The following is a 15,095-nucleotide window of genomic DNA, read 5'->3' on the forward strand; positions in this document are numbered from 1 at the left end:
ACACTACAGTATACTAGTCATGTCCACAAAAACACTACAATAAAGTTTTAAACTACAGTGAACACGATAGTATAAAATATACCATTCTCTGTATTTATACCACAGTATACTATAGAATTTTGTAATGTGGGACCCCATGGCAAAATGTGTAGAATTACAGGAAATTTACTTTAAAAAAATGTCTCTCCTCACCATCAAGAGGGGGGGACACTAAAATGCTCTGCTTGCGAAGTGACCCCCCCCCCCCCCCCCCCTTCAAACCAAATCTTGCTTAGGGCCTCCAAAAGGAAAGGTCACTTTTCCAGGACATGCAGTATTCTCCACAGTATAGGTGGATAAAATAATCAGAATGCAATTACATTTTATCATGTATCATAGGCGACCATAAAGGGGCTGGGAATTGTACCTCTGTAGTCATCCCCTGCCTCCCAGAAATCTAAATCTCCAAATGTTGTGCATGTTTGTACAAGAAAGATGATTGGTTAGTCCAAAATATATATAAAATTGTATGCCATACATTCAGCTTTGGCTAACCCCAAACAACTGAAACACTGCATGCCATGCACAACTGAAATATTTACTGGGACCTCTTTTCCATTTGCAATACCACAACAAAACACCAAGGGGAGACACGGTCCAAAGAAAATAGATACGGGCAGCCTATAGGAATGAAAAGGAAGCATATTTTAATAGTCTCTCATGGAATGCTGAAACACATCAACACTGTTCTTTTATTTTAATTTAATAGTGTATCATTGAGCTATAAATTGTTCACAAATTGCTGGCATCAAGTATCCTCACTCTTTTTCAAAGTTCTTTTATTTACCATCTTAAATATTTGATTCAATCTTTAACATGACTGTACTTGCATTTGAAACCCACACCCAGAGACCTTATTCATGATGATTTGAGTATAGTATAATTTTGTACCTCAAATGCAACTCTTCCGACATTTCTGTAGAAATATAAGGCAGTGTTTGAGAGCAAGCAACAGTCTGTTGATGCAGGGCAGGTATTGGGAAGAGCAAAGCAGAAGACTTATATAAAATACTACAATGACAATATAAAACACTTGTTTTGTGGTGGCTTACGCTTATGAAAAAAAGAAATGTCTCTTATATTACGTAGTGATGCTATCACAGTAGGTTGGTGACACCTTAAATTGGGCAGAACGGGCTTGTGGTAATGACTTGAATAAAATACATCAAACACATGGTTTCCATGTGTGTGACGCCATTCCATTTACTCTGTTCCAGCCATTATGATGAGCCATCCTCCCCTCACTAGCCTCCACTGGATGCTATGTCACATGAATAACTTTACCCACTTCACAATTTATCATAGCAAACATAATATTAATCTTTGGGGGAATGAATATAGTGACAAAATCAAGAGGGGCATAAACAAAACTAAAATCAAAAAAGTGACATCGTAATTCACACAAACTGGAATGACATTGTTTTCAGGCATTGGATTCCCAGCAAGCCATGTGTTGTGGGCTATTGAGTTCACAGCAGACATACAAGTAGGAATTAACACAAGGGAAACCCCATAAGGTGACTTCGTCAATCATTTCATATAGTGAAACTAATTTTAAGTCGTTAAAAAAATACACACTTTTGGGTTGAATCCAATGTATATGGGCATGAATATATTTCTTGAAATAAAAATGTCCACAAAAAACATTGTTTCGCCACAAGTGCTGTTCCTGCCTTCTCCATCTCATTTGATTGGTGGTTGGAAAGTTTTACTTAAGTCATAAGCACCTTTAATACCAGGAATGATCAGCTGATGGAACTACCTATTGACATAAAACCAAGCAGTCACTAAAATAAATAAAACTGACGGCAAACAATAGCATAAAATAGGTACAGGCGATGCGGGTGCGACATGGCGTCCATTTTGGGTCTCTCCCAGCCCCAGCATCAAGTTACATAGATACCAGTTGCACTGCTAATTGTCTGACATGGCATACCAAGTCCCTGTAGACTCAAGCCAAACAGGTCTTCAATTTGTACATGACGTTACACTGTAGGATTTCGATCATCAACAAGAGTGGGGAAAAAAGAACTGATATCAAACATTTAAAAAATAATTAAGCACACTTGATTCATTATGAGTGATGCAATTTAGAGAAGGCTCCTAGCGCAATAAGAACAGGGCTGGCCTATAGCGAGCGAGGCAGTTACTCAATACAAGACGATTATAAATCTAATACAAGGCCACAGTTAATGGACTTTACCTCAGTTGTAATCCTTCGATGGAAATGTATCGGACATTACCTTTACATTATCTTCTTATCTTGGTCAGCCACACACTCATTTACAGGGGGGATAACACTTGACTGAAGTTGTAGAAATATCCCCTGCAGGTATAGGGGGAAAATGTCATGTTCGAGCCAGAATGGACAAGGCAGCAAGATCCAAAATGGAGAACAGACAGGGGCTGAAATGATAGTCAATTCAGTGTCTCCAGAGGGAGAGAGAGCCATAGCAAACTCCAACTTCTCCACTCAACAAGTCCAACATCCCCTATCCTGCCTTCTCATTTCCTCTCTTCTCAGGCGTTGATGGCTCTCCAGCGGTCGCTGTTTATGCTACCCGGCCCGAAAGGACCAGAGGCCACATTGTCCAGGTAAGCAGCTATGCCGGTGCCCATGGTTGCAGCAGTCAGGCCATCTATCTGGGTGCCAGGGTAGAAGGAGCCCCGTTCCAGCTGCTCCTTGTGGCCCAGGCCTGAGGCGGGGGGCAGGTGGACATCCGTCTGGTCATCAGGCTCGTCCACCTGGCACTTGTAGGAGAAGAGGACCTTGGGCTCTGAGCTGGAGGAAGGAGGAGAGAAGGATGAAGAGAGATGGTAGAGAGAGGGGCAAGGAGAGAAAGTGAGAGGGATAAAGAGACCAAAGACGACAGGAGAGCGCGATTGTATCCCAAGGTGGCAGTAAAACGCGACGAAACAAATTTGAGAACATTGCCGTGTCCTCCATCCTTCTTTCCTCAATTCATCTCAAAGCGCATTGGATCAGAGGATCTAAGACCCCTCCTTTGAACCCCTCCTCAATGAGCCTTGAGAGGAATTGAGAAGAAAAGACAAAAGGACAGCGGAAGCAAGGATTTGACATCAAGTAACATTTTCAGACAAAGCCATTGTTTTTGGCCTTTGATCTACATACCCGAAGAAGCCTTTGAGGAAGGTGACGTAGATGAGTGGGGCAAACACAGAGAAGTAGATGAAGGTGGTGACATCCACGCAGCTGCTCAAATCACACAGAAACAAACTTTAACAGGGGGCTGACTGTGACCCCTACGCAGTAGCCGTACCTTAAGGGCGGGCTGCCTTCTGCGAATTAGTAGGTGATCGAATAATCACCCACTTCCCTCCATTCTGCTAGCAAAAGTGCAATCCTTGGGAGAATAAAATCTACAAGTTACGCGGAAGATTAAACTACCAACAGGACATTAAAAACTAACATTTTATGCTTCACGGAGTTGTGGCTGAACGACGACAATATCAACATACTGGTTAGAAGATGTAGCGGCAGGATAGAACAGCGGCATCTGGTAAGAGACAGTTTTCATCTGTATTCTTCGTAGCTGTTTTACATACCACCACAGTCAGAGGCTGGCTGTAAGTCAGCATTGAATGAGCTGTATTCCGCCATAAGCAGACAAGAAAACGCTCACCCAGAGGCGGCACTCCTAGTAGCCGGGGACTTTAATGCAGGGAAACTTAAATCCGTTGTACAAAATTTCTATCACCATGTTAAATGTGCAACGAAAGGGTAACCTGCCTAAATGACTAACGACCCGTAGCACTCACATCTGTAGCCATGAAGTGCTTTGAAAGGCTGGTCATGGCTCACAACACCATCATCCCAGAAACCCTAGACCCAATACAATTCGCATACCGCCCCAACAGATCCACAGATGATGACACAACAGTGGTAGGCCTGATCACCGACAACGATGAGACAGCCTATAGGGAGGACAGAGACCTGGCCGTGTGGTTCCAGGACAACAACCTCTCCCTCAACGTGATCAAGACAACGGGGATGATTGTGGACTACAGGAAAAAGAGGACAGAGCACTCACCCATTCTCATCGACAGGGCTGCAGTGGAGCAGGTTGAGAGCATCCACATCACCAACAAACTAACATCGTCCAAGCACACCAAGACAGTCGTGAAGAGGGCACGACAAAACCTATACCCCCTCAGGAGACTGAAAAGATTTGGCATGGGTCCTCAGATCCTCAAAAGGTTCTACAGCTGCACCATCGAGAGCATCCTGACTGGTTGCATCACTGCCTGGTATGGCAACTGCTCCGCCTCCGACCGCAAGGCACTACAGAAGGTAGTGCAAACCGCCCAGTACATCACCGGGGCCAAGCTTCCTGCCATCCAGGACCTCTATACCAGGCGGTGTCAGTGGAAGGCCCTAAAAATTGTCAAAGACTCCAGCCACCCTAGTTAGACTGTTCTCTTTGCTACCGCACGGCAAGCAGTACCGGAGCACCAAGTCTAAGTCCAAGAGGCTTCCAAACGGCTTCAACCCCCAAGCCATAAGACTCCTGAACATCTAGTCAAATGGCTACCCAGACTATTTGCATTGTCGTCCCCTCTTTACACCACTGCTACTCTCCATTGTCATCTATGCAGTCACTTTAATAACTCTACCTACATGTACATAACCAGTGCCCCTGCACATTGACTCTGTATCGGTACCCCCCTTTATAGTCTCGCAATTGTTATTTTACTGCTGCTCTTTAATTACTTATCTCTTATCCATATTTTTTTTTAACTGCATTGTTGGCTAGGGGCTCGTAAGTTAGCATTTCACTGTAAGGTCTACACCTAATGTATTCGGCTCATGTGACTAATACAATTTGATTTGAAGAGGTCCATAAGCCGGCACCAGAATAACACTTGGCTTCAGTTAGGCTACACAGAAAACATCAGAACATGGACACGCCAAACAAGCTGCTCCGCTTTGAGGGGAAAGTGAATTTCAGATATGTCCTTTTTACTTGGACCATCAGTTATTATGTACTTGGTCCATCAGCTATAAGGTCTACGTAACACTATCATAACAGGCCAGCGGATAAAAACCTTGAGAAACCGATTGCTTTGCAGTTTGGCTACAGTTTACTGATTAAACACAGATGTTAAAGAAACGGGACTACGCGCTGTGATAAATGTTTCAAAGTGTGATTGATAAGAATGTTTTCAAGCCTGTTGTGATCTTCATTAGAATACATCGTAGTGTGATGATTTAGTCTTTTACGCTTTTGCTTAAACTCTTGAATCTCCAGCACATCCTTCTACACACAGAAGCAGCCACTCACCAGAGCCCCTCTATGATGCCGGCACACAGAAGGGCACTGCCCAGCCCCTGGACCAGATTGAGCAGGGACAGAACGGCAGCGTACACATAAAAACTCTTCTTAGCTGTGGAGGGAGGGGATGAAGAGGAAACAAGGGGTGTGCATTACCTCTGCAGCTATAGAATCTACTGCTGCTGAACTATGACAGACCACTCCTAAAAACTAGATACTGTGCATTTGAACATTGGTCTCTGGATGGCTAAACAATCAATTAAACAATTCTGAATGTGAATACATGTCAATAGATTTTTAGATTCATTCTCAATGACAACATTCTAGAACTGAGTTACCACTCATCTAAGTCTCGTATCCAGGGTAATCTGGTTAATGATTATATAATGTTGATTATGTGGCTCTTTCCTTGTAGAATGTTGACAGCTGTATAGAACACTAGGCCACTCTCCAGCTAAACATTAACATAAGAGATAGTCAAAAAGAACTGTGGTAGATGAGGAAAGGACCCTGAAAAAACCCCTCTACCATCTATACACGGCATTGCCTAAAGTATGTGGACACCCCTTCAACTTAGTTGATTTAGCTATTTCAGCCACAACCGTTGCTGACAGGTGTATAAAAATCGAGCACACAGCCATGCTATCTTCATAGACAAACATTGGCAGTAGAATGGCCTTACTGAAGAGCTCAGTGACTTTCAACATGGCACCGTCATAGGATGTCACCTTTCCAACAAGTCAGTTGGTCAAATGTGTGCCCTGCTAGAGCTGCGCCGGTCAACTGCAAGTGCTGTAATTGTGAAGTTGAAACGTCTTGGAGCAACAACGGTTCAGCCGCGAAGTGGTAGGCCACACAAGCTCACAGAATGGGACCGTCGAGTGCTGAAGCGAGTAAAAATCATCTGTCCAACCAAGTTACAAACTGCCTCTGGAAGCAACATCAGCACAAGAACTGTTCATGGCCGAGGAGCCGCACTCAAGCCTAAAATCACCATGTGCAATGCCAAGCATCGGCTCGAGTGGTATAAAGCTCCCCACCATTGGACTCTGGAGCAGTGGAAAAGCGTTCTCTGGAGTAATCAATCACGCTTCACCAACGCTACCTGCTCCAATGCATAGTGCCAAATGTAAAGTTTAGATAATGGTCTGGGGCTGTTTTTCATGGTTTGGGCCAGGCCCCTTAGTTCCAGTGAAGGGAAATCTTAACGCTACAGCATACAATGACATTCTAGATGATTCTGTGCTTCCAACTTTGTGGCAACAGTTTGGGGAAGGCCCTGTCCTGTTTCAGCAGCAAAAGGGGGACCTGTGTTATAGCAGCAAAAGGGGGACATTAATGCCCATGATTTTGGAATGAGATGTTTGACGAGCAGGTGTCCACATACTTTTGGCCATGTAGTGTAGCTTGCTTGGTGAATAAAATGTCCCAATAACTCACATGGCAGAGATATTCTCTCCCTCACCGGGGTTTTGGGAAGGATGACAACCAAAGAGTAGACCTGGAAGGAAAAGGACCAGTGTTTTACTCTCAAACAGTTTATTCAGTTAGTGCTTTGTGTTCACAGTGGTGGATGCATAGGTGCTTATTTTCATTCCAATCCAAATGAGACGGCTAAATGTCCAAATGTGTGGGACACGCATGTTCAATTCTACCCTTTCTCAAAACAAGACTGATTAAAATCCTCTCTGTCCGTGTATTATTTGAACACAAGTTAACTTTTTTTTTATACAATTACATTAATAAGATTTATTTTTATTCAAAGCACTGCATTTGCTTTGCAGCCACTAGCCGCTTACCAGGAAGAAGCAGCAGGAGCTGGCCAACCAAAACTGGCGTCCTCCGTGGCCGTAGATGTTGAAGTCCTCGGCGGACAGGTGCTCGTCGGGGTACACGATCTCCAGTGTGCCCTGAGGGTGCAAGGGGAATAGGCCTAGCTAAGAGGAAACGTGGTATCTATGGAGCTGTGATTGGTTCAGCTTCTAACACCCGGGTCTTGGTCCGTAGGGCACAACATAGTAAAGATGTAAAACATCGTCAAACTAAAAATCAGCATTCAGGACTCTAGTCTTACCTGTGTGATTGAGTAGCCCAGTGCCAGTACAGCAGTGATAGCCAGCACACGCTTTATACTGGACTGACTCTCAAGGTGGCCTGTCAACAGAGGAAACGTTTAGAAGCCATGCTTTCAACAGCACCACTAAGGAGTTGAGTGCGTTGGTCTTTAATACTGGAAACGGACACAAAGTGAATGTAATATGGCGATGATTCCACCATGCCAATTCAAATAAAAACAGAATTTTAAATAATGTAGTAATAGTCAGGGATGGGATTTTTCCTGATGAAACAATAATACAAATCTGTTGTCCTGCTCACACCCCTGGCTATGCCAAAATCTGCATACAGCTTTACTGTTTATACTGCCTATAAACAGCCTAATCCCACCCCCCTCTAAGGACACATTCAATTTAAACAACTCATATATTCACCTCTGCTTATACAGTGCATGACTATATGTGTGACTGTAGTCATACCAGTTGCGGTGACCAAGTCATCCCAAGTGTTAGTCTTACAGCAGAAGTGAGACGGGCCGACAGGAAGAGTTTTAGTTTTGCAGATCATTAAACATTTTGACTGTACATTGCACATTTGTTTAACTAATGTGCTGTTTTTAGTACCCTGTCCGGACACACACATTAAGTCATGTACTTCTCCATATTGTCCTAAGAAATCTTTGTATTTAGCATGTGCTTGGTAGTGTTTGTTTTCATATCTTTTACAGTTAGCCTGGGTCCCAGTCTGTTTCTGCTATCAAGCGGTTGACATGATAGCATAAGCTGATTCTGGGACCAGGCTACTGTACAGTGGATTTGAGTTGCAGGAGATGTCGTTATGAATCAAAATACTGTGGTGGTTATTGGAAGACCCACCAAAAGCCAGTCCCAGGATAATAACACTGAGCTCCACGGTGAGCAGAAAGAAACGGCTGATCTCCCACAGCACCTAAAGGAGACAACATTGAGAAGAGGTAAATCTCAGCCGTCTCAAATCGCCTCTGCGGCTCTTCACCTTTCCTTAATCTGCATTTCTCTTTTACTTATCCGCTCTCCTCAGATCAGTATCATTTTATATATGCACTTTTCTGCACGACGCGCTTTTTGGGCATCATGACGTCCAAATAAATTATTAATATTTTTGCATTTTAGCCTCTGTTTTGGATTTATCCACATTCTCAAAGGTGTGCAGGTCGGCAGGTAGCTGGCAGGTAGAAGCGTTGGGCCAGTAACCGAAAGGTCGCTGGATCGAATCCCCGAGCTGACAAGGTACAAATCTGTTGTTCTGCCCCTTAGCAAGGCAGTTAACCCACTGTTCCCCAGGCGCCGAAGACAAGAATGTCAATTTTATTCATTTTTTATTTCACCGGGTAGGCCAGTTGAGAACAAGTTCTCATTTACAACTGTGAGCTGGCCAAGATAAAGCAAAGCAGTGAGACAAAAACACAGAGTTACACATGGGACAAACAAACGTACAGTCAATAATACAATAGAAAAATCTATATACAGTGTGTGCAAATGTAGTAAGGTTAGGGAGGTAAGGCAATAAAATAGGCCATAGTGGCGAAATAATTACATTTTATCATTAACACTGGAGTGATAGATGTGCAGATGATGATGTGTAAGTAGAGATACTGGGAGACCAACAAAAGACAAAAAAAATAACAATATGGGGATGAGGTAGTTGGGTGGGCTATTTACAGATGGGCTATTTACAGATGGGCTGTGTACAGGTACAGTGATCAGTAAGCTGCTCTGACCGCTGATGCTTATAGTTAGTAAGGGAAATATAAGACTCCAGCTTCAGTGACTTTTGTAATTCATTCCAGTCATTGGCAGCAGAGAACTGGAATGAAAGGCAGCCAAAGGATGTGTTGGCTTTGGGGATGACCTGTGAAATATACCTATTGGAGCGCGTGCTATGAGTGGGTATTGCTATGGTGACCAGTGAGCTGAGATAAGGCGGGGCTTTACCTAGCAAAGACTTACAGATGACCTGGAGCTAGTGGGTTTGGCAACGGATATGTAGCGAGGGCCAGCCAACGAGAAGATACAGGTCGCAGCGGTGGGTAGTATATGGGGCTTTAGTGACAAAACGGATGGCAGTGTGATAGACTGCATCCAATTTGTTGAGTAGAGTGTTGGAGGCTATTTTGTAAATGACATCGCCAAAGTCAAGGATCGGTAGGATAGTCAGTTTTACGAGGGTATGTTTAGCAGCATGAGTGAAGAAGGCTTTGTTTGCGAAATAGGAAGCCAATTCTAGATTTAATTTTGGATTGGAGATGCTTAATGTGAGTCTGGAAGGAGAGTTTACAGTCTAACCAGACACCTAGGTATTTGTAGTTGTCCACATATTCTAAGTCAGAACCGTCCAGAGTAGTGATGCTAGTCGGGCGGGAGGGTGCAGGCAGCGATGGGTTAAAGAGCATGCATTTAGTTTTACTAGCGTTTAAGAGCAGTTGGAGGCCACAGAAGGAGAGTTGTATAGCATTGAAACACGTTTGGAGGTTTGTTCACACAGTGTCCAAAGAGCCAGATGTATAAAGAATGGTGTCGTCTGCGTAGAGGTGGATCAGAGAATCACCAGCAGCAAGAGCGACATCATTGATGTATACAGAGAAAAGAGTCGGCCTGAGAATTGATCCCTGTGGCACCCCCATAGAGACTGCCAGAGGTCCGGACAACAGGCCCTCCGATTTGACACACTGAACTCTGAGAAGTAGTTGGTAAACCAGTCGAGGTAGTCATTTGAGAAACCAAGGCTATTGAGTCTGCCGATAAGAATGGGGTGATTGACAGAGTCGAAAGCCTTGGCCAGGTCGACGAAAACGGCTGCACAGTTCTGTCTTTTATCGATGGCGGTTATGATATCATTTAGAACCTTGAGCGTGGCTGAGGTGCATCCATGATCAGCTCGGAAACCAGATTGCATAGCGGAGAAGGTACAGTGGGATTCGAAATGGTCGGTGATCTGTTTGTTAACTTGGCTTTTGAAGACTTTAGAAAGGCAGGGCAGGATGGATATAGGTCTGTAACAGTTTGGGTCTAGAGTGTCTCCCTCTTTGAAGATGGGGATGACCGCGGCAGCTTTCCAATCTTTAGGGATCTCCGACGATACGAAAGAGAGGCTGAACAGGCTAGTAATAGGGGTTGCAACAATTGCGGCAAATAATTTTAGAAAGAGGGTCCAGATTGTCTAGCCCAGCTGATTTGTAGGGATCCAGATTTTGCAGCTCTTTCAGAACATCAGCTATCTGGATTTGGGTGAAGGATAAGCGGGGGAGTTTGGGCATGTTGCTGCGGGGGGTGCAGAGCTGTTGGCCGGGGTAGGGGTAGCCAGGTGGAAAGCATGGCCGGCCGTAGAAATTCTCGATTATCGTAGATTTATCGGTGGTGACAGTGTTTCCTAGCCTCAGTGCAGTGGACAGCTGGGAGGAGGTGATCTTATTCTCCATGGACTTTAGTGTCCAAAAGCTTTTTTGGAATTAGTGCTACAGGATGCAAATTTGTTTGAAAAAGCCAGCCTTCGCTTTTCTAACTGACTGTGTATATTGGTTCCTGACCTCCCTGAAAAGTTGCATATCGCGGTGGCTATTCAATGCTAATGCAGTACGCCACAGTCCTTCGCACCCCTCTGATTCAGAGGGGTTGGGTTAAATACAGAAGACACATTTCAGTTGTTCAACTGACGAGGTATCCCCCTTTCCATCACAGCAACCTATAAAACACATTTTACCCCAGGACACTAGAAGATGACTATCTCAGAAAAGAAAGAAACTCAGATATCTGCCATGTTTGTCCTGATCATAGCAGACATCTGACTGCCCTCTTTCTGTTCTGAGATAATCATCTTGTGAAATGTCCTGTGATATTATGCTTTTCTGGATCCGAAAGGGTACCCCTTTCCCCTTTTTACGCAAGATGGGCTGAAGCCGAGGACACTCATTGACTTATGATCTACCTCCATATAACGTTCATCTGTGTGTAGTGCATTACACATCCAAAGTCTTTGTGCATCTACAACAGCTGTTGCAAAGAGCCTTTAGCTGTTATGAATGATGACAGAAAGTCTATTTCACACTACAAGTGGGATAGAAGGCACTGTAAACAGCTTGAGCACAGGTGGTTCATAGTGTCACCATTTATGCCCTACATGTTGCCTTACCTTGTCAATGATGGTGGCAGAACTTGATGCACTGATGGTCATGGACACGATGGCACGGGTGATTCCCACCGCTGCCACCACAAACACCTGGGAGGACAAGGGTCAGACATCCATTAAAAAAGAGGGGTTGTGGGCAGTGGGGGCGAACAGGTTCGTCATTATCCATATTTGTCAGTGTCATTGTGTTCATATCAGTGCAAGGTAGAAAACCAATATCTCAAAGACATGTTTGAGATAGCAATTACCATCTGATATTGTGAAATGAATCAATATGAATTCAGTTAACCCACTATGTTATTCCTTTATTTTTGCTAAATTCTATATTCAGCATCTGAAGCATGTCAGAGAGCTATCAAACTACATGTTTGCCTTTTAAAAAATCTATCAAGAGCCTACTTTTTGTATATGTCTGGACTTCTCTTATCTGCACAAGTTCTATTTCCAGAGATTGGATATAAGTGGTTACCTACCAGAATGTAGAAGGTAATAAAGATGGGGCTGGAGGTGAGTGTGATTTTGGCCCTGGCTGAGGGCAGTTTCCACATCAAGAACATGAAGAAAACTAGATTGGGAATGAGCAGCATGAGGTCCCAAAACCGAACTCTGATGGGGAGAGACAGGCAAAAGGACATGAAAATGTCTTGGAAGCTTGGGCTGTGAATCTCAACCCTTATTATAGACCAATCCAAACCCTGTCACCTGCTGTGCAGTCTACAGAGTGTATAAAACATTAGGAACACCTTCCAAATATTGAATTGCACCCCCTTTGGTCTCAGAATAGCCTTCATTTGTCAGGGCATGGACTCTACAAGGCGTCGACAGCATTTCACAGGGATACTGGCCCATGTTGACTACAACTTCGGTTGGTGGACCATTGTTGATACACACAGAACACTGTTGAGTGTGAAAACCCCAGCAGCTTTGCAGTTCTTGACACAAACTGGTGAGCCTGGCACCTACTACAATACCACGTTCAAAGGCACTTAAATATTTTGTCTTGCCCATTCACTCTCTAAATGGCACACACACATAATCCATGTCTCAAGGCTTAAAAATCCTTCTTTAACCAGTCTCCTGCCCTTTATTTACAATGATTGAAGTATATTTAACAGGTGACGTCAATAAGGGATCATAGCCTTCACCTGGATTTTCTTGGTCAGTCTATGTCATGGAAACTCAGTCTGTTTTCTACAGTGTATATGGTTGTTATTTCAAAAGAGAAAGTGTTGTTCTTTATAACCACACTAAATACACAACTCAACAGTTCCAGCAATGTGAATGTCACACCTGAGCTGACACCTATTCTCTTACCATGTTTCAAAATGTTGCATTGAGGTAATGCATCACGTTGTAAAGAAACACAATTATAGTGACAGGACCAACACAGCCCTAACTGGCTTACCTTAACTCGCCAATGTCCTCGTATAGGACCTGCAGACATCTGTGAGGCTCTGGTCCCCAGGTTGGTGTTGCTGATGTGTTCTCCACTGAGGTAGGCAATATACTGCCATTGTATTGCGCAATCATCACCACCGCAGTCACGGAGTCGAGCATAATGCATTCAAAGCCTAGTAGTAGGGGCAGATGTGTTACAGGGGATACAATTGCCACAATGGGTTGTTGTTATTCAAGGTCAATTAATAGCGGTTCTCTTGTTCCCTAACGTAGCTATATTTACAGATAGATTGGTAAATTATTCAGCAAGGGTTTCTTCGACACGCTTGTTGTGTCAACTCTGTAGCCACACAACCATAAGTTACTGGCTGTCTGTTCAATCGTGTCTTTCTCCACGTCAGGAGGTAAACATTACGTATCGGTGAAAGGAACGGTCAGTGTCACGAAACTTGCTGTTAACTTAGTTGGCTACTAGTAGTATAATGCTGACTGACGCATCTAACAGTAGTAACGTTAGTTACTAAATTAAATGCTGACGTTAGCTCTATAACTTACAATATTAGTAGATAAGTAAAGTTAACTAGCTAACGTCAAACTGAATAACATAACACGCTAACAATCTTCTTACCTTTTCAGTAGTCTCAAATTCAGGGGGAAATTGTATATTGTGCAGGACCTTTTGCGGACAATAATGTTGGTACAAGCAACCTAGATATCATACTTTTGTCGACTGTTAAATTCATGAATTATCCGAGCCAGCTAGTCACCTGACAAACTTTATCCTCGCCTCCTTCTCAAAACAGTGGATGAGAAGCCAGAGGTCCCGTCCCTCTGACCTTCTCCTCCAATGGGGTTTGAGAAGATGCGAAAATTGTGCGATTGAGATTCTCCCTTTCACTTCGATTTGGTTCAGTTTAGGGATAGCCATATGCAAACGTGAAAAATTAAATGGTTTTGGCATACTTCTGCAAATAAGCATCATTATAGCAATTATTAGTACCTATCATGATAAGTAACCAGTAATATGCGATACTTTACAATTCGTATTACAGCTATATGCAGAAACTATAAGTTGCCAGTATTGCATCTTGTCTTTGAAGACAAACTCTAACATTAAGGGACAGATCGAAATGTACTGGGGGGAGGGGTTGGTCCAACGAAAGGTGTCAACAAAAAAATGAACCCCCTCCACAACATAAAAAATATTTTCACATGACCCTCCCCTCGTACTGTAAAACAAACTGACCCCCATAGAATTAACTCAAAATAATGTTTACCACCACAAATAACAATAAATGTAGCGACCCTGTTTATAAACATGGATATCGACTTTGCCACTTCAGCATGCTTTTGTGGAAATGTCGAGCCACATTGGGCTACAGGCCAGAAGGTTGAGGGTTTTCCAACTACCACAGACAAGCTCACGCTCCCTACATGTGCCATTACACTACAATTAGAGCCGGCTGCAGACAATGGTCAGCTTGGTTGGATATTAGAGATTCAACATTTTGATGCCATATTTATAATTATATAAAACATTTTCCACCAAGAGGTTTCTGTGCCAATAAACAACACAACCAATAAACAAAGCATACCGACTTCAGGCACTTCATTATCATGGTTTGAGTGTTCAACACCACAATAAATAGACTATGTCAATCTCGACAAACAGAAAATACCCCCCCAACCTTGTATCGAAGGCTTGGCTTGACAATCTCCGAAAGTCATTCAACTTCTTGGTGTTTTGGAACAGATGACTCTTTCCATCCATCAATTGGCTGCTGCACATTTTGGATTGATTTATTGATTTTATTTGTCAGTAAAAATAATAAATACATACCGTACCAGTCAAAAGTTTGGAGACACCTACTCATTCAAGGGTTTTTCTTTATTTTTTGTTAAACAATTTTCTACATTGTAGAATAATAGTGAAGTAATCAAAACTATGAAATAACATATGGAATCATGTAGTAACCCCAAAAGAGTGTTAAACAAATCAAAATCTATTTTATATTTGAGATTCTAAGTAGCCACCCGCTGCCTTGACAGCTTTGCACACTCTTGTTTAAATGTAAACAAACACTGTGTAGCCTCATAACATGGTTAAAACTATAATTTTTATATCATGGATGGTCAGTCCTTGCA

At 43.1% G+C, this 15,095-nt stretch overlaps 1 protein-coding gene across 2 annotated transcripts; it reads right to left on the bottom strand.

Moving 5' to 3' along the window:
- Positions 1-663: 663 nt before the first annotated feature.
- On the bottom strand, positions 664-13,762 carry LOC120065393 (transmembrane protein adipocyte-associated 1 homolog). 2 transcript variants are annotated; one of them, XM_039016371.1, is made up of 11 exons: positions 13,579-13,761; positions 12,958-13,123; positions 12,026-12,158; positions 11,556-11,642; positions 8,264-8,336; positions 7,408-7,487; positions 7,133-7,243; positions 6,774-6,834; positions 5,343-5,445; positions 3,173-3,253; positions 664-2,821 (listed from the first exon to the last, which is right to left on the bottom strand). In XM_039016371.1, the coding sequence occupies exons 2-11, from the start codon at positions 13,107-13,109 to the stop codon at positions 2,560-2,562; spliced, it is 1,143 nt and encodes a 380-aa protein (XP_038872299.1). In that variant the 5' UTR covers positions 13,110-13,123; positions 13,579-13,761; the 3' UTR covers positions 664-2,559. The 2 variants fall into 2 exon arrangements, with proteins under 2 accessions (XP_038872299.1, XP_038872300.1); XM_039016372.1 differs by lacking the exon at positions 3,173-3,253 and having other exon boundaries at positions 13,579-13,762.
- Positions 13,763-15,095: the final 1,333 nt, after the last annotated feature.

The sequence above is a fragment of the Salvelinus namaycush genome, chromosome 20, assembly GCF_016432855.1.
Source record: "Salvelinus namaycush isolate Seneca chromosome 20, SaNama_1.0, whole genome shotgun sequence".
Taxonomy (NCBI): Eukaryota; Metazoa; Chordata; class Actinopteri; order Salmoniformes; family Salmonidae; genus Salvelinus; species Salvelinus namaycush.